The 18353-nt window shown below is 41.1% G+C and overlaps 5 protein-coding genes across 7 annotated transcripts; 1 reads left to right on the top strand and 4 right to left on the bottom strand.

Annotated features, from left to right (window-relative positions):
- Positions 1-102: 102 nt before the first annotated feature.
- LOC121981106 (AAA-ATPase At2g46620-like) lies at positions 103-1710 on the bottom strand. The gene has a single exon (XM_042533462.1). The coding sequence runs from the start codon at positions 1681-1683 to the stop codon at positions 271-273; it is 1413 nt and encodes a 470-aa protein (XP_042389396.1). The 5' UTR covers positions 1684-1710; the 3' UTR covers positions 103-270.
- A 7215-nt stretch (positions 1711-8925) lies between these two features.
- LOC121981100 (heat stress transcription factor B-2b-like) lies at positions 8926-10403 on the bottom strand. The gene is made up of 2 exons (XM_042533449.1): positions 9938-10403; positions 8926-9816 (listed from the first exon to the last, which is right to left on the bottom strand). The coding sequence occupies exons 1-2, from the start codon at positions 10217-10219 to the stop codon at positions 9169-9171; spliced, it is 930 nt and encodes a 309-aa protein (XP_042389383.1). The 5' UTR covers positions 10220-10403; the 3' UTR covers positions 8926-9168.
- A 1648-nt stretch (positions 10404-12051) lies between these two features.
- Positions 12052-12567, bottom strand: LOC121981102 (brassinosteroid-responsive RING protein 1-like). Its single transcript, XM_042533451.1, has one exon. The coding sequence runs from the start codon at positions 12565-12567 to the stop codon at positions 12052-12054; it is 516 nt and encodes a 171-aa protein (XP_042389385.1).
- Positions 12501-17508, top strand: LOC121981103 (cyclin-dependent kinases regulatory subunit 1-like). Of its 3 annotated transcripts, XM_042533453.1 has the most exons (6): positions 12501-12639; positions 12720-12818; positions 13399-13531; positions 16771-16845; positions 16965-17025; positions 17116-17508. In XM_042533453.1, exons 4-6 carry the CDS (start codon positions 16793-16795, stop codon positions 17284-17286), a joined length of 285 nt encoding a protein of 94 aa, XP_042389387.1. In that variant the 5' UTR covers positions 12501-12639; positions 12720-12818; positions 13399-13531; positions 16771-16792; the 3' UTR covers positions 17287-17508. The 3 variants fall into 3 exon arrangements, with proteins under 3 accessions (XP_042389387.1, XP_042389389.1, XP_042389386.1); XM_042533455.1 differs by lacking the exons at positions 12501-12639; positions 12720-12818; positions 13399-13531 and adding an exon at positions 16441-16677; XM_042533452.1 differs by lacking the exons at positions 12501-12639; positions 12720-12818; positions 13399-13531 and adding an exon at positions 16570-16650.
- Positions 12937-16422, bottom strand: LOC121981101 (protein MIS12 homolog). Its single transcript, XM_042533450.1, has 7 exons — positions 16222-16422; positions 16062-16116; positions 14937-15056; positions 14366-14455; positions 14157-14295; positions 13302-13421; positions 12937-13181 (listed from the first exon to the last, which is right to left on the bottom strand). Exons 1-7 carry the CDS (start codon positions 16341-16343, stop codon positions 13120-13122), a joined length of 708 nt encoding a protein of 235 aa, XP_042389384.1. The 5' UTR covers positions 16344-16422; the 3' UTR covers positions 12937-13119.
- Positions 17509-18353: the final 845 nt, after the last annotated feature.

The raw sequence follows: 18353 nt of genomic DNA, 5'->3' as shown, positions 1-18353 counted from the left end.
ATTATTGAGATGGATATAATTGATCATGTCATGATTTGATCCTTTTCAGCATTGGTATATACTTAATTTTTCATGGCATATTTGATGATCTTACGTTTCTTCCTGTTGCTCACTTGGCAGCCCTGTTACGTGACAGAGATGAACTCACAAATGTCAAATAAGTATCTACATATTGATTTGGTGATTTCACCTTCAGTCAAGATTGAAATTAACATAAACAATTAGTCAACTAATGACATCCTAATATGCTAAACATACAAAGCTTCCAATTCAGTAGCAGTATTCCTTTCCCAGTTCATCCAACGGCGTCCCCGCCGCTGCGGCTGCCGCCGCCACCTCCACCGGCATCACCCCATTCTTCTTGCTCTTTGTCTTCACTAAGCTGTACAGTTTCTTCAGCTCCTTCATTGCTGTTGGTGTGTCTTTCTCCAACTTTATTGCACCGGCGCTGTTTCCTCTGTTGACGTTGCTGTCGGAGTCTATGGATTTCTCCGGTGGCAATGGGCGCTGCTGCTGCAGAGCGCCGATCAACGACTTCAGCGCTCGGTTCGGCGATCCTCGGTTCTCCATCATTAGCTCGCTGACCTCTGCTGGGCTCATCGTCGCGCCGCCCTTGAACATCTCCTCCACCTTCGGATACATCTTGTGGTCTTCGAGACCCAGATAGCCGCTCGCTAGGGCCTTAAACGCCGGGAAGTCGCACAAAGGGAAGTGGACGCGGACGTCGACCGTCAACTCCGGCTCCAGCTCCGCCGCGACTCCCTCGCTGGTCAGAGTGTACACCACCACCCGTTCCTCGCCGATCCTGTCTGTGAATCTTAACATTCCTTCTCCGCCGCTATTCGCATGGATGTGGCGTTCGACGTGCTCGACGAGGATCATCGACCGGGGTCTCGTGGCGGCGAGGAGCGCCTTCAGCTCGCCGGCGCTTGATACGGCCTCCAGGTCGAGGTCGTAGATGTCGTAGCCGAGGAAATTGGCCATGGCGGCCGCGAAGGTAGACTTGCCGGTCCCCGACGGGCCGTGAAGCAGGTAGCTCCGCCGCCAGACGCGGCAGAGGCGGTGGTAGTAGTCCCGGCCCTTGAGGAAGGCTTCCAGGTCGGCGCGCACCCGGGCCTTCTGCTCCGCGTCCATGGCCACCGCATCAAGCGTCGCCGGATGGTTGAACAGCGACGCCGACTTCCAGTTCGGACCAAAATTTGTAAAGATCATGGCCTCGCGCCGGCGGAGGTGGATTTCCTCGGCGACGGACTCGACGTGGCCGAGGTAGGGACGGAAGACGCTGGCGCGGTCCTGGCGGCGGAGGCGGAGGAGGAGGCCGCCGGCGTCGTCGACGGTCCAGGAGAGGCGGAAGCCGCGGAAGGAGTCACCGACCGCGTATCCCGTTACCGGTACAAAGGAAAACTCGTTGCCCTTGTTGGCGGCGGAGAAGACAGCGGCAGCGGGTGCGCGTTCGACGGAGGGCAGCGAGGCGACGTAGGCGGCGGCGTGGCGGTGGAGCGGATTCTCCAGCCCCCGGTCGTCGAAGCGAGGGATTCGAAAATTCTGGTAGTCATGCGTGCGCTCGTCGACCCACCTCCGGCACCGGAAGAACCAGTACAAAAGCGACTTGAACGAGAGCAACGCTCGGAGGAGGCCGGCGAAGAAGAATGCGGCGACGAGGAGGGCATCGCGCGGAATCATCGCGGCGGCTGTTGGCAGATTGGAGGATTTTTTTTTCTCGTTTTGGTAATCAGTGCAAGGCTTTAAACAGGACCCGCGGGACCGACTTTTTCGCTTCCCCCAATTGAACCGGCTTCCCCCAATTGAACCGGGTCAAATCAACCGAACCGAACCGAATCCTCTTTATTTAATTATAAACCACCAGTCCGGTTCGAACACATTTCCATTCCGTAATCGTAGTGTGGCTATGGCGGTGGCGGATGAGGAATTACCAGGCAGGAGAGTGAGAGGCCACCTGGCTGTTTACTTCTGGTGGTGGCACATACGTTAATGATGGTGTTTATAAGGGAGGAGAGGCCACCTGTTTGTTTACTTCTGGTGGCACGTAACGTAACGTATGTTAAATTGTTAATGATGGTGTTTATCACGGTTGAGTTGATAGAGAAATCGACCAACTCGCTGCTATACACGCATATTATTTATTTGCCAATATTTCTCCTTATAAAATAAAACAAGTAGGTGTTAATGAGTTTATTAAATAAATAAAATATTTATTCTAAGATTTGGATGTGTTTATTTGGACAAAATTTATTATTTTTAATTTTGCCTGCTAAGTATGGAATAACATGTAGCCAATCCCACATCAGTGCCAACAGGTAAGGCGAGGATTCGATCACAATCTCATGCTATTAATTATGAGTTGTATTAGAGATAAAACCTCGCGGAGGGTGGGTAAGGGAGTTGGGCTATTTGATCTCATTTGGGATTAAAAATTTCCCAACTGTGAAGTTAGAACTTGGTTTAGGCAAGTTTATATACTTAACATAATATTTTGTTTTTTGAACTCTACTTAAAAAATTGAAAATAGAAACGTAATATTTTTTTATTCAATTTGATTTAAAAAAAAAAAAGTAAGCAGTGTTTCGAAAATCAGGTGGCCAATTAAGGAACTTGATGAGAGGAGTTTGGCGGGTTGTTGATCCTGTTCAATTAGACTAAGTCAATACCACCAAACCATTAATCGGACTCTTAGGGTGGCTGCAATGCTGGGTTTACAAAACCCAAAAAGTTGGGTTTTGTAAATCCAATAGCATTGCAGCTTTAGTAAACTTAGAACCCAGCATCCAAAATTGGATGCTGGGTTCAGAATAAAGGCTGTCAGTTATTTTATTTTATTTTATTTTTTTTTTTTTTTTTTGACTGTCAGTCATTTTTTTTAATAAATAAATATTATAAATAAAGATAATAAATAAAAAATATAGATAATGATGTGTGAATTAGTAGGACCCAATATAAAATTGTTTTTGGATTTATGATTATAGGAAGAAGTTTATAAATATTATGAGTTTTTTATTTTTGATGTGACAGTGATATGACACGATAGGTCCCATAAGTTTATATATTCAGAATTACAAACATCCTTATTGTTCTTCTCTTTTAAATTTTTTAATGTCAAAACCGTTGACTCGTCTTGTACTTGTCAAAAATTGCAATTGGAGTTGGAGCCAAGTCAGCACCTCAATCTAAATCCAATTACCCGGGTAAGAGCAAAAGAGATGCATGAATCTTAAAATTCTAACGAAAAGCGTCTGATAATCTTATAAATTTTCATAATAAAAATCTTGTTAGTGTTGGAAATATTGCCCGAGTTACAAAATTTTTCTTAATTGAAATTATAAGAAAAATAATTTAGATTTATCTATAAGATGACTTAAATTAATAATTTTAAATTATTCAGTAAAAAAAAGATATATTTATTGTTGTCGAGTGCTTAAGTTGATCTTGTAACCATTGACCGAACTACTGAGTGAAATTGTCCAAGTCTGAGTGGGTCGTCGTTGCCAGGTTCGAGTGCCCTGAGTGCTTCCTTAGCTTGAGTGAGATGTCGAGCGCTCTTGAGTACTGAGTACGCTAAGTGCCAAATCAACCAAGTGTTGAGCACTTGAATCGTAGTATCGCTTGACTATTGAGTCGGTTGAGTTTGAGTAGGTTGTCGAGTCGGGAAATCGAATCATCCGATTGCCAAGTCTGAATGAGTTGTTGTTGCTTGAGCGCCGAGTCGGAAAAGGTAGTTGTCGAGACCTACATTTGATGCAATTTTTTTAAAACAGATTCGACCGCTTTGGTTGTGTTTCGAGATTACGTTAGACGTTTATTTCTCTGGATATCACAGAGACCACGTGAATAGCCAAGTACTAGTTGGTTGTGATGAACGGAATGTGTACTCAACGCTATTATGAAGATTTTGTTGAATAACATACAACAAGAAGACCACATGGACAACCAAACACTAGTTGATAATGACAAACCAATGTGTACCCAAATGTTATTACGGAGATTCTGTTGAACTAAATGCCGGACAAAGAGAAAAAGTTGGGAGAATAAAGGTGAAAGAATATCTTTGCTTTTGCCTCTACTAATTATTTTCTATATCTCATGGCCTTGAAGTAAATAGCCGTATAAAGGTCATTTTGAGATGTCTGCATCTGGTAAGTTGTTTCAGTCGACAATTACAGATTCTGCATTGATCACAAATTAATGCATCAATTACATTTGAACAACAAGAAAAAAAATGATTCAAACAGTAAAATATTGATTGATTCGCTTAGGTAAATTTTACTTTAACCAATTTGACATTCGACGCACATAGCTCATACTCGCACATGAGTCACCTTTGGTTAAATATAATATGGAGTTCTGGACCTGCATTTGTAGCCCTTGCACGGATGCGCATGAGAGAGTCTCTCCTAATATATATGTTCACAACTTCAATGCTTGTAATACATTATAAATCAATCATAATACAATAAAACTCTCAATATGGACTTAAACTCCCCCACACAATGAGATCTCTTTTTTTCTATCATTTTTCATTCACATTTTCAACCCTTGGAACATGTCTAGTCATGATAATCATTAATGTGATAATTCAGTTATCTGAGCCTTTGGTCGAATTAATTTTAGAGGTGGATGACCCGATCCCATAAACTGACTATCAAGTAAATCCGGAAGTACGTGTGACTCCTCGTCTAATAACCAATGTCCTAAATTTTTCATCCTACTCGAAGATAATTTCCTATAATACATCATAGTTGAGTTTTGAACTAGAAATTTCTTGAGCTCCTTTCTGTTACACAATTGGAGATGATCGAAACTTACTTGAAAATACAACAATTCAAAAGAAAATTAACAAGCCTAAAATTTCCATATCATGTGTCTTTGTAGTGAGTAATCTTAGCGACATCTAAGCGTGTTATTACTTGACTCTCCTTTCAGCCTGAATTCGTTGTTTCTATTATTTTCCCCCAATTCCGATTCTATTGTTAACATCCACAGACAAGGGCCTTGAAGGTAGATTTGGAAGCATGAACATGATTTCCTAAAGTTTTTTTCATGTATCATCACATAATGGATCTTTCAAGAGCTCAAGTAATGTAATCTTTTGATCTCGTCTGAAATCGTTGAGGGCTAAAATCAGGGGCGGATCTAGGATTTTAGATTTGAGGGGGCCACATCCTAAGTGACGAAAATAATTATTATACGTTGTATTTAAATGCCGCATGGTTAAGACGACGGGAGAAGAGACGAAAGGTGCTTACAAGCAAGCGGACAGAGCTAATGACGGAGTTGGGTCCTGGAGAGGTTTGAGCCGCCAAAGGAGTGCGTAGAACTCGATGGACACGACCAAGTGCCAAAGGAGTAGAACTCACATAAAAATAGAGTGAACGACCTGTGAACGACCCACAATCCACCTAATGAAAAAAAATCATCTCAATTTGACCAAAATCTATGAACACATGAAAACCTTCAAAAGTCTTATTTATGCGCTAAGTAAATGCTATGAATTTATATAAACTTATTTTGATTGCTCATCTAACATAAAAATTTTCTTTTCTTTGGAACCAAAGTTCTATGAAATAAATGTGATACTCATTTTTCATTAATTTATTTAAGAAGTTTCATATTTCTTACAAGTATTGAACCAAAACTCTTTCTTGTATCATTAGGTTTTAGGCAAATTATTTCAATGAAAATTTTCTCATAGTTTAACCTCTTAAAATTCTCATAAGGATTTGTATTCTCTTTTAAGAAAACTATCCTAAGTTCTTCTATAATATCTTTTAATTATTTTCTAACCTCATGTGCTAAAAATAATTTATGACAATAATCATTAATATAATAAAATATAACGTTTATACCATTCTTAATGTGTAATATAATGTCGGTAAATATATGTAATTGAATAAACATCACATGATAAGTAAAAAGTTCTGTAAAAAAATAAATTATATGTGAAAAAAGGTAATTCGTTCACTCATCACTCTCGTCAACCCGTTCCTAGACCAACATAGAGAAAATAATCACGGATGACTACTAACCATTAGTGCAGTAGTTAAGGCATAAAGAAAGGCATGCTCAATCGCAGACATAGACAGACATGGACGAAGGAGAACATAGACGGGCATGGACGAAGACGGGGCCGGGGGGCCATGGCCCCCCGGGTCCTAGTGTGCCTCCGCCTTTGGTTAAAACATCAATGAGTTGGTCGGAGTGTTGACTGGAAGAAGGAGACCTCGCGAAGGTGGAGACTACAGAGAACACCAAAGGGGAAGGAAGAAGAAACGTTAACAAACAAACTATGAGAATCCTGGCGCAGCCACTCCGATACTCAATTTAACGAGGTGGAAGAAAATGTGTAAGTCGGGACGAAACTATTTTATAACACTTTGTAATCTTCACATTAAATAAATGTCATGATTTAATATCATATCAAAGTAAGGAACATATCTTATCATTGTATTTTTATAGTATTGAACAATCACATCGCTCATATATTACAAGTATTCCATATCTATATCAATATATTGTTCCACACGCTTCCAACAACACCACATGGAGCATTAATTGTAGCATTGGGCTCTCTAGGGCTTGACCCATCTAAGGGAATGATGGATCAATAAAGAAGCCCAGTTTCGATTAACGAGTTAGCAGGTCAGGATATAACTTGTTCATTTTATAAAGAGCTTACGGGTGTTTGAGCCCTAGAAGTGGGTCGTCATTTAGGAGTTGTCTTAAGGAAGCAGAGCCCAACAACTCGGATAATTCGATCGGGAGTCTTAAGGGAACAGAACCCAATGACCCAAAATCCGATCAGGAGTTTTAATGGAGCAGAGACCAATGGCTCAGACAAATCCAATCAAGAGTTTAAGGGAGCAAAGTCCAATAACTCAAACGATTCGATTGAAAGTCTTAAAGGAGTAGAGCCCCCAGGACATAACGTAGACGATGAACGCTTGATATATCTAGCGTAATAGCCAGAAGTTGATTCTCAAGAATCAATAACCTGAGGTTTATTTTACTATACGCCTAACATTTGTGTATCTATATTTATCTCCCTCCCTATTTGTGGGGCATACATTAAGAGGACTGTTAAGGTAGAAGATCTACCTTTAAGGGAGTAGAGCCCGATGACTCGAACAATCCGATCAGGAGTATTAAAGAAGTACGAACCAGTGACTTAGAGGATCCGATTAGGAGTCTCTCAGATGGACCAATCGGTAGTCCATCCCGATGTTCTTCACAAATCTTAATCTTTACAAACTTTGACCTCTACCTCAACTCGACGACTACACAGGGATGACCCCCAATGTTTGCCGTATCATCGTTCTCGATAAATTACTTTAGCAATTGAAAAACGAATCATAACAAAACTAACTCAAGAGAGAAAATTCATATGCTTTAATGACATTAGCAGATAATCTTTCAGAATGCAAATGTTCGATCTCCCATCAATTCTCACCTGATTCCAAGCCACTTCGATCCCATCAGCCTCATCCAATGCTTTGTACCTACAAAACATAACCATTCTGTAAATACTCAACCAAAAACGACTAAATGTAGCAGGGTCAAGCAATCTAGCTCCAAACATACCGAGTATACTTAGGAGGCGTTTGGTTCATTCCTAAGAATAGGAATCGGAATGGGAATCATTATATTGTGGAATGGGAATGGGTATGAATATGGATATCACTCTTAAAAGTAATGTTTGGTTAGTTGCATATCTTCTATCGGAATAAATCAAAATTTCCTTTTTTACCCTTAAAGGAAAATAAGAGAAAAAATTAGATTTGAGATAAAGATAAATGTAAGAGAAAAATATGATGAAAGAGAATGATGAGAGAGAAAGTATGATGAGAGAGAAAGTGTGAAAGAAAGAATGAAGAGAGAGAAAGTGTAATGAGAGAAAATGAGAAAAGAGAGTATGATGGGAGAAAGCATGATGAGAAAGAAAATATGATGTAAGAGAAAGTATGATGAGAGAGGATGAAGAGAGAGAAAATATAATGAAAAAAATTGAGGAGAGAGAGTGTGATGAGAGAGATTAAGGAGAGAGAAAGTATGGTGAGAGAGAAAGTGTGATGAGAAAAAAAGAGAACAGTGAGTATGATGGGAGAGATTGAGGAGAGAGAAAGAATGATGAGAGAGAGAGAGTGTTGAGAGAGAAAGTGTGTTGAGGAAAAAAGGAGGGAGTGTGACAAGAGAGATTGAGGAAAGAGAAAGTGTGATGAGAGAGAAAGTGTGCTGAGAAAAAAGAGAAAAGAGAGTGTGATGAGAGAGATTGAGGAGAGAGAAAGTGTGATGAGAGAGAAAAGAGAGTGTGATGAAAGAGATTGAGAAGAGAGAAAGTGTGATGAGAAAAAAAGAAGAGAGTGCGATAGAAGAGATTGAGGAGAGAGAAAGTATGATGAGAGAGAAAGTATGATGAGAAAAAAAGGAAAGAGAGTGTGAAATGAGAGATTAAGGAGAGAGAAAGTATGTGATAAAATGATGAGAGAGAAAATATGATGAGAGAGAACAAGGAGAGAGAAGTGATATAAAAGAAAAAAATAAATAAATATATTTTGATATTTGATATTAATGGAGAAAATTTTAGTTTTAAGTGAAGGGTATTTTGAGAATAAGGGAATATTTTGATTGATGAAAATAGGGTAATGGCTCATTGAAGGGGAGGTACATGAGAATGAGTCATTACCCAATTTCAAGGATTCATTCCCTTATTTGTATTCCTATTCCTATAATTCAAACATTAACAATGACAATCAATGATTCTCATTCCCATTCCCCACTCCTATTCCCTTAAACCAAACGCCCCCTTAATGTTTAATCATATATATAGATATTCTAAATAGTCCTTCGAAGAATCCACTTTATTAGATTCTCCACTCAATGTTCTAAACTTAGACCTTCGAAACTACGATCACGTGAGTGAAATTTACATACAATAAACACACAATCATTCTATGACAACTGTTGTCCATCAGAACAATTAACTAATTCCTCGCAAAATCACTTTCCTCGCAAATTACTCTTAATTTAACTTTTTTTTTTTTTATAGAAATCTTAAAACTCCCGTAAGTGCCTTCGGCGTGCACGTGACCTGGACATTTCGGGCACGTGCTGTCGCCGTTTGACTAGTCGGCGTTTAACGGCGACCGTCCAATGCCGTTACTGATCTCCGAGCTTCTTCGTGTCCGGCGACGATTTCGAATTCGCGCCTCCTTCGACGCGGTTCCTCTTGAACCCGATCGAGACGCCGAAGAGCCTCGTGCTCGTCGAGCACACCTCCGCCTTCATCTTCTTCTTCGCCGCTGCTTCCGACTCCGCCGTCTCTTCCTCCCCGTCCTCCTCCATCGGCGATCCCCGCAACGCCAGGTCCAGCTCCTCTGCTGCCGCCGAGGTTGATCCATCTCCGCCCCCGCTGCTCGTCGCCGCGTTGTGCCGACAGCTGGGAGCGTACCTGGACATGAGCTGCAAGATGCTGTTGCACAGACTCTTCATCTGGCACAGCTCCCGGCACAGGCTCTTGTTCTCGAGCCGAAGCCGGTCGTTCTCCTCCTTGAGCTCGGTCGGCTCGGCGGCGGGAACATGCACGCCGCTGGGAGAGGAGGTCGAGGAGATAATCGGCTCGTCCCCGGAGTTGACCGGCGATCCGACGGGGTTCGTGGGGGGCGGCGCCGACGGCGGAGTCGCCGCGGTCGTTGGAGGCGTCGGCGAGATTTTCCGACGGTGAATCTCGCAGAGCAACCGCTTCTCGCCGCGGCGGAAACACTCGTTGGCGAATTCCCATCGATCTGGTACGATCTTCCGAAAACCCTAAAATAAAAAAATCGACCCACCATCAGAATCAAATCTCAAACCGATCCATCGGAGGAGAGGCGATCGAGAAAAATCAAATCAAATCAAATCGAAACAGGGGATGAGATCCGTGACGCACGTAGGTGTTCAGCTGCCGGACGAAGCTGGAGAAGTTATTGTGCTTGAAGTATTTGGGGAGGACGTCGCGGGCGAACTCCGCTGGCCGCCAGACGACGAAGGTGGAGCCATCGTCGTTCCACGAGATGACGTCGTCCATGGAGGGATCGTCCACCAGCTGGTACGTCTTAGTGAGGAAAGGCGTCGGAATGGAGCGCTGGTGCCCTTCGAGTGCCGGCGGTTGAGGAGGCGGAGACTCCTCCTCTGCCGCTGCCGTCGGCGATGACTCCGCCCGGTGATTCATGGGATCGCCGCACTGGAACTGCTGGATCGGAAACCCAAGATTCTAGAAGCTTCGCAAAGGGGAGAAACTATAAAGCGCGTATAAAAGAAAGAAAGAACGAAAGAAAGAGGAGGAGGAGGAAGAGGGAAAGGGAAATCAGATAAGGATGGTAATTGGAATGGAAGGGAAGAGAAGGAGTCGACGAAACCGAGGGAAAGAGGCGTAAAGGAAAGTTACGTTTCGAGAAGGTTCCCTTCTAGTAACCGCAGCTCTAACGAACACGTGTCAGTCAAACGGAATAAGGTTACTTTATTCTGATACTTACGCCTTACGGTGGTGCCGTTGTACCAACGTACCATCTTTTTGCTCCTCAAAATTTATTAAAATTTTCATTTAATCCTCATAATTTAAAAATATTGATCTACCATCTAAATAATGCTATAAATGAAATATACTTTCTTAAATAAACTTATTTATAATCAAATAAAAAAATTTAAATAATTATTAATGTACTAAGCTGGTTAATCTTATAAAAAATAATACATAATATGTTAATGAATGTCCATTTAAAGATTAAATTTATAAATCTATTATTAATGTGAATAAAGTAATAAATATTTTTCTATGACTTTTTATTATATTTTTAAAAATATACTACAAATTTATTATTATAATAAATAATTTCATTTATTTTCAAATTATATTATTTTTATAATCAAGGTTCCGTTTGTACGGAAATTTCTCATCCGTTCTTAAAGATAAATTTTGAAAATGTCTCAGAAAGTATGCCGACAGTTGACTTACGTAGTTTTCATCATCCCTATAAAACTATTTCAAAGCCGAATCAAATACTTTGTTTGTGAAAATAAATTCAAGTGTTTTTTTCGGTCCATAGACCGATTTGAGTTTTCCGCCAAATCCAAGCATATATCCCAACAAAGAATCGAATCCAGGAGAGAATTGAACCAGGATCTTCATATGCCTTGCCGCTGCACCCAACTCTGGCACTATTTTCTATATTATGTCGATAGTAAAGACTTTGGATAAATTATCTAAAGTTTGTAAGGCAAAAACTGCTATTTTCTTAAATTCTCAAAGTGAAATGAAAATATCCATAAATCTAGGGGGCATAGTGGAATTGTCTGCCGTCGCCGACCCGTCGGTTCACGTGGCCCGTCAGGGTCAACAAGAGGGCAGATCCTCTGGACCGCAAAAAGCGGTCCAGGGGATGGTCCCTTGATTTGGATTGGCTCAAAGGATGGTCCCCATTCATAAATTAGGTGGGGACCATTCATCCCCACCAATCCAGATCAAGGGATCATCCCCTGGACCGCTTTTTGCGGTCCAGAGGATCTGGGCTGGGGTCAACAAGTATGGAAGGGGGCGCGAGATCTAGAAGCTTTCCACGCCGAAGCGCGCCGTCCAGGGACCATTCGCGTGGTTTCCAACAGGAAACAGGTTTTGTCCAGCGAATAGAACGCGTCGGTGCACGCCGCCTGGCGGTTGGTGGCCCGTCGCCTGCAGCAGATCTCGAGAGGGACGGGCGGATCTGCTGCTGCTGCGTTTGTCTTGGCTGTAATTCCCTAATTATTTTCTAAAAACCTGTTTATTAGACAAATCGGGTACAAGTACGATTTGCAACAGTTAATTGGAGCTTCTAGAAGATCGATATGAAAATACACACCGATTCCTTATTTTACTCCAGACTGGAGAGAACTTGCAGGTTGAAATATGACTTATTTCCAAACCTTTTTTTTCTATTTTTTGAACGAATTTTATTTGTTATGTTTTGTTGAATTTAATTGGAATTAAAGGCTTAGATTTGTGGGTTCGAGCAATTCTCTGTCCAAAGATTAGTCGGCTGCGGAATTGAACCACGAGGCGGAAAAGAGTTGATCAAGGAGAAGCATGGCCCGAGTTGTGGGAGCGAAGTCGTCGCAGTCGTCGTCATGGTAAGCGTGAGGCGCGGCGTCCCAAGCGAGGTCGCTGACCAGCGGAGCACGGCAGAGGGGGCAGGTGCTCCGGCCATGCTCCACCCAGCGGTCGAGGCAGCCGCGGTGGAACACGTGGCGACAATCGCTCAGTTTCCGCACCGCCTCCCCCTGCTCGAACTCGCACAGACAGATGGCGCAGCCGCTGCCGCGGCCGTGGCAGTCGCCGTCGTATCGCGTGGCGGGGAGCGCCCGGTCGACGGCCAGCGCTGTGGATTGACGGCGGCGGACGCGCAAGCCGTCGTCAAAGAGGAGGACGCCGAGGCAGGCGCTGAAGGCGTCCGAGACGAGGCGGCGCAGGTAGCCCAGCAGGAGGGTGAGGCCGAGGAGCGTCCGAGGGAGGAGCAGCTCGGAGTAGCCGCCGACGGGGAACCCCATGTCTCTTTCTTCGTCCTCTACGTTTTCCGCTTGCTGGCGAGCTGTGGTTTGACTTATAAATAGATTTTATGGGTAGATTTGTAGTAATCCAATGAGAATGCATGACGTAATGAATGTTATATGTTTTTAAACCGAAGAATGTTTTTGATTAGGATAATCAAAAGACATGAGTTGGTGCCATTGATGATGCTTTAAAGCCTGAGGAGGAGGAAAGGTGTCCCTAGGAAAAGAAACCAGATCCAGGAATCAAGGTTTCTTCACAATTCATCTTTTTGTTTGTGTCTGCTTCTTGTTAGTGTTTTGATGATTTAAGCTTGCTTTGATGGTTACCAGTATACACCATGAATATATCAACTTTTTAACAGAGAATTAGGAGAGAAAATGATACAATGGGATTTTCTCATAATCATCAAGTTTAATGCCGACTAGGAACAATAGTAACTGCTTGAGATAAAAAGTCAGTAACACGTTAGATCACTTTCTGAGATGTTGCAAAATCTAAAACAAGCATTAGGATGCATATGTTAGGTTCAAACAGGCACATCAGAAAATCTATGACTGAGTGTTCAGAATGCTTACGATCTCTTGAATATCTTCAATTTTTGCAGGCAGCCCTACAAAACCATGCAAATTAGTGCCTCAGTGAATTTTGCAAGGTCTGTTTAAGTTGGATCGAATTAACCTTGAACTTGCTGGTTAAGTCCGGTTGAAAAAAAACATGGCTATTAAATTACCTTTGTAAGGAACCATGTGATTCTCTTGGCTGGAAAAACTTGGCATCTTCATGTTGTTGGACCTCTCACGATGCATTTCTGCCACTTTTTTTTGCAGTTTGGATGCAGTTTCTGCTAACTCTGTAAGAATGGCAAATAGATTGTCGGATATAAGAAGAGAGTAAAAGAATCAAAAGCCAAGTAATGCAAGGTAGCTCTCCACACACTAAAGAAGCACACTGATGGAAAAGGTATCAGTCATTACATGCCACACCATTTCTCACTATATTAATTTTGTGACTATTTGCAAATTGAAGTGAATGTAATGGTTGTTTAGTCCCACTCCTAACCAAGAAGTTGCAATGCAAGTGCACATGATCAAGTATATTCAACTTCCAAATGAATAGATAGTTGTTAAATTTCAGACATTAATATCACATATGATAAATATTAATCGAAATGCCCAAGTTAAGCAATTCTCGCTATAATCCAAATGCTAGATTCTGCCACTGTTCTCCCCTAGGGTGATTTCACGAGATCTAATTGAAGGAAAAAATTTAAGTTCAGATCTAATGCAACACATTTCCTTTTGACACAGGCGACAACAAGAAAGAATCTACAATCAGGAATACAAGGTTTCTGGTGTCATTAGTATGACAATCATAAAAGATACGAGTAATCTGTCAAAATTTCTTACAAGTCTTTCTTGATCATTCATAGAATTTATATATTGTTTTCCTTTCCGTAACAAAACATTTAAAAGTTAAAGAAAGAATATAGGCAAAGATGAGAGCATTGATACAAGAAGAGAGAGGATGAAGTGGTAGCAAGCAAAAGCAATTTGGTGAAAAGAATCTAAATGAGTTGGGTAAAAACCTTGAAACATTTGATGCACAGAGGGTTCCTCAAGCATGTGTTGCACTTCAGCCACAGTAGCATTGAAATTTTTGCTAGCAGTTGACTTCTGCTCCAACAAACTCATCTCTCTACCAAGTCCATTGAATTCCCTCCCAGCCTGATGAAGTCAATTTTAGCACTTTGAAACAAAAGGAAATAAGAAAAAAAAAAGATGGCACGTTCTTTACAGCTGCAAGTTTGTTTCTTAAAGAGTATATTTCAGAATCAAGCTCATCGTCAGGGCAGCATTCCCGAAGCAGCGTGACAACCGATTCTTTCTGTAATTAGATCAAATAATAGACACAGATTAACTATATCAAATTTTTATTTGACAAAATTCAAAATAAAATTCAGAAGCAAATGCATCTGATTTATGATCCAATGGTTTGTGTATAATCCTGAAAGAAAGGGTATCAATGACAATCCCATTACTTTATTTCATGGCTATTGTCAAGATCTTAATGAACAATGAGTTCCTGACGATAGGACAGCAACTATACAAAGATCATAAATAATAGGCACATAATTGCAATAGTAATTAAGAAGACAACATGATAAGCTTGGGATTTGTTTTAGAAATAGAATAGCTGATATATGAAATGTCGTGTCCAAGACATGCTGAAGCACAAACAAGCCTTTGTAAGAAATGATACTTGTGCATAAATGACAACAAAGCATAAATATCGATTGAAGAAAAGACACTTGACATAACAGAGTTCAGTTCCTCAACTTTGATTAACATAAAATTGGAAGACTTACAGAATTGGGCAACACAAATCCATCTGGAACAGAAAAACAGGTTTGAAGGCAGTACTTCTCCCACATGCTCATACGCTTGTCTAAAACTCCTTTCATCAAGTATTGAAGGGAAGAAACACCCTATCAATAAAATGAAAATACATAAAAATTAACAATAACATCATCACAAACTTCCTGCTGAAGATATTGAATTCATCTAGTTTCTTACTTTGCTTTTCAAAAGTATTACCAGGTATGTATTACCACATCCTACTATTCAGTTGATTATTAGTTGGACATTTGAAGTCACTCTAACAGGAAGTAGTGAGGATAAGATTGCTTTAATACCACTTTATTTTCATAGGCTTGGAGATTGAATTTGGTATTTCCAGAATGGAGTGTGGATACTTTGTTCTGAATCATAAATTCCCCTAAACCTCCACCATTGTTGTATAAGTTATTATAATCAAAATATAAAACAACATGATTAGGTAGATGCTGCAAAGCAATCTTAGTAGAAACTATTTTAAACATGAACATCATTGAAGTGCAAAGAATGACACAAACCGCAGGAACCAACTTCATTTCTTGTGTGATCCTAGGAAAAGTTAACTGTCAGATTAATGGACATTTATTAGAAACAATCTTAGCCTTTGGTAGATCAGATCATATAGCTTCTAGTACCATCAAGCCTATAGGCACTTACTGTTCAAATGACATACTAACAGTTGCAATCACACAAAGACATGTTTAGAATCGTTAGATACAGAGAAAAGAATCACACAAAAAACTAGTGAATAAAATCAAAGCCAATCAAAGTAAATACAACTTGTTAGTTCTTAAATTTGTATCAACTATATCAAGAAAGCATAAGTTTTACAAGAAGGCTCCTAATTACTCAAGCAGACACGTCGATGAAGTCAAACTTCAAAACTGAAAGAAGATTAACCCAGATAATTCCAAGCAGTGCATTGGTTTTCATTTCATAAATCCCAACGAGCAAGGTTATTTACCGCATAAGGTAGCAGGTTTTCTAATTGCACAAAATTTCACCTTGCTCACGAACGGTTGAAAACGTAAAGCAATCCGGCACCATAGAAAAAAAAACACGAGACTTACGGTTAAGCAGGCACTCAACACACTTACCCTGACCAACTCTTCGGACTGATCGGCGCCACTGCGGACGATTTCTGTTGCTTGCCTGGAAGGAAATAAAGAAGCGAGCTTTCAAGATCGGAAGAAGTGAAACGCGACGGATCGGGAAATGGGGAAAACGAGAGGGGGAGCGAAGGGCAGGAGACGGAACTGGAGACACAAATCGAAGGCGGAATCGGACTTGCCGTCGACGGCGTTGAGTACTTCGTTGAGGAATAGCTGCGGATTGACGTCGAAGGCTCCAAACACCACATCGCTCTCGCTTCCCTCCATGGATCTCCCTTCTTCAAACCCTCGTCTCTGTCGGGCAAATCGAGGGAACTGATTTGGCCAATACGATACGGTTTCAAAATCAGTGATTTAAAAACCGAACCATGGCTTCAACCGGTTCATCGAACCGGTTTTGTTTGACGCCTAATGATGCCGTTGCTCTTCGAATTCCAAATAAGGCTCCCTGATCAAATCACAACCGTTGAATTCCTCATCGGAATTCCATATAAACCCTAGAACTCCATTCCTCTCCTTCCTCCCATGCTCATCCCTCTCCGATCCGCTCGTCACTCTTCGCTTCATTGCTAGGGTTTGCGTCAACTGCTCTCATTTTCCCGTAGATATCGATCATTTAATCAGTTTTTTTTTAAAAAAAATTCTAATCGTTCATCGGATTTCTTTTCTCTTGTTCTCCAATCGAATCGAGCAGTATATCGCAGAGGGAGATCGAGATGAGGCAGATCCAGTACTCCGAGAAGTACTTCGACGACATCTACGAGTACAGGTAGCCATCTATTTTCCCTCTTTTAGTTATCTTACTCACTATAATCTGATTGTTTTATTCCTTCGCGAATAGTTGTGGATTTTGTTCCTTTCTCACGGGTTGCTCCTTGTCGCCTGCAGGCATGTGGTTCTACCACCGGAGATTGCCAAAATGCTGCCGAAGAACCGCCTCCTGTCTGAGGTTAGTCAAACGCTGTTTGAACGCTATACCTATCTGTAAAATCGATTTTTGTTTTTTTTGGGGTGCACTTGACTTGTGATCGGCGATTAGAACGAGTGGCGGGCGATCGGAGTGCAGCAGAGCAGGGGATGGGTGCACTACGCGATCCACCGCCCGGAGCCGCACATCATGCTTTTCCGGCGCCCGCTCAACTACCAGCAGCAGCAGCAGAGCACCCAGGCTGCGCCCATCGCTTACCCCGCCCAATTCGTTCCCAAGTGACGGCGTCCGTGCTTCCGATGGTAAACAATAGACCGAGAAGCTCTCTTTACTTTTGAGGGTTTTCTAAACTGGTCCTCGAACTCATTGCGAGTAATCTCTCGCGTTACTTTCTAGTATCTGTTTGTGAGTTGGAAAAGGTGACTGCTGATACCTGCAAACTGAGTCTAAACCAACTTTAGTTTCGCATTACATCATTTCAATCATAACGCTTTAGCTGTTGCATTCCTTGTTGTTTATATGTGTTATGATGCATAATAACTATTTCTATAGAATGGAAAAGACAGAAAATTTTTTTGACAAAAATAAGAGAATACAATTAAGCAACTGTTAATTTGGTTTATGAAATATGTAATTTTCTTAATTAGTTATTGATATTCCCATTTGAGTAGGCGAACATAATGACTAAGCTATTCAAATTGATTGTATCATTGGGACAAACTAACTAGATTGCTCAAGTGGACCAACTTAATTGATTGAATTTGCCTACTCATCTGAACTAAACTATTTAAATCACTATAATTGATGAGCTTACTCGAATTGACTAATGCACCTAGTCTCTTGGGTCGCCTAAACTAATTGGCTCAATGACCTATTCGGACCGACTAACTTTCCCAACTTGTTAATTGGGTGTAGGAACAAGAAATTATTTTCTCGTCCATACACTAAATTTTAGAATTTTCTTTGGCACTATTTTTAAAAAATATTTATAAAGTAAATCTCAGACCTTACCTTTATTAGTGTAAAGCAATCTAAAGTATCCCAAAGCAGCACTTAAAGCGTAGCTAGAGCTATTAATTTAGATTGTGCTTATTGGTTCGTTCTGTCAAAAAATTTAAACGGATTTAATTAAAATTTTATTAATCCATTGAAAGAGGAATCTAAATCGGGGAGTCTACACGGATTACAGATGTGTGTATGTATATATTGGAAATTATTATTTACTAAAGATTTTTCATTATTTTTATTTTTAAAATTTTAACAGACTGACCTAAATAAATAACAGGCTGATAGATTTTTGACGGACCGACCCGTTCTGTCACGGGCCGGCCCAACTGAAAGTTGCAATG

The sequence above is a fragment of the Zingiber officinale genome, chromosome 5A, assembly GCF_018446385.1.
Source record: "Zingiber officinale cultivar Zhangliang chromosome 5A, Zo_v1.1, whole genome shotgun sequence".
In the NCBI taxonomy this organism is placed as follows: Eukaryota; Viridiplantae; Streptophyta; class Magnoliopsida; order Zingiberales; family Zingiberaceae; genus Zingiber; species Zingiber officinale.
This window is presented reverse-complemented; position numbering and strand designations above follow the sequence as displayed.

What these genes read in the sequence shown, in the direction of transcription:
- LOC121981102 (XM_042533451.1), bottom strand. Translation starts at nt 12,567, where the DNA reads ATGGGGTTCCCCGTCGGCGGCTACTCCGAGCTGCTCCTCCCTCGGACG.
- LOC121981101 (XM_042533450.1), bottom strand. Translation starts at nt 16,343, where the DNA reads ATGGAGGGAAGCGAGAGCGATGTGGTGTTTGGAGCCTTCGACGTCAAT. An exon ending in TGTGCATCAAATGTTTCAAG is followed by an intron (nt 13,422 to 14,156) that starts GTTTTTACCCAA and finishes CCATTCTTACAG; the next exon opens with AGTTAGCAGAAACTGCATCC. An exon ending in TCACATGGTTCCTTACAAAG is followed by an intron (nt 13,182 to 13,301) that starts GTAATTTAATAG and finishes ATGGTTTTGTAG; the next exon opens with GGCTGCCTGCAAAAATTGAA.
- LOC121981100 (XM_042533449.1), bottom strand. Translation starts at nt 10,219, where the DNA reads ATGAATCACCGGGCGGAGTCATCGCCGACGGCAGCGGCAGAGGAGGAG. An exon ending in TCCGGCAGCTGAACACCTAC is followed by an intron (nt 9,817 to 9,937) that starts GTGCGTCACGGA and finishes TTTTTATTTTAG; the next exon opens with GGTTTTCGGAAGATCGTACC.
- LOC121981103 (XM_042533453.1), top strand. Translation starts at nt 16,793, where the DNA reads ATGAGGCAGATCCAGTACTCCGAGAAGTACTTCGACGACATCTACGAG. An exon ending in GACGACATCTACGAGTACAG is followed by an intron (nt 16,846 to 16,964) that starts GTAGCCATCTAT and finishes TGTCGCCTGCAG; the next exon opens with GCATGTGGTTCTACCACCGG. An exon ending in AGAACCGCCTCCTGTCTGAG is followed by an intron (nt 17,026 to 17,115) that starts GTTAGTCAAACG and finishes ATCGGCGATTAG; the next exon opens with AACGAGTGGCGGGCGATCGG.
- LOC121981106 (XM_042533462.1), bottom strand. Translation starts at nt 1,683, where the DNA reads ATGATTCCGCGCGATGCCCTCCTCGTCGCCGCATTCTTCTTCGCCGGC.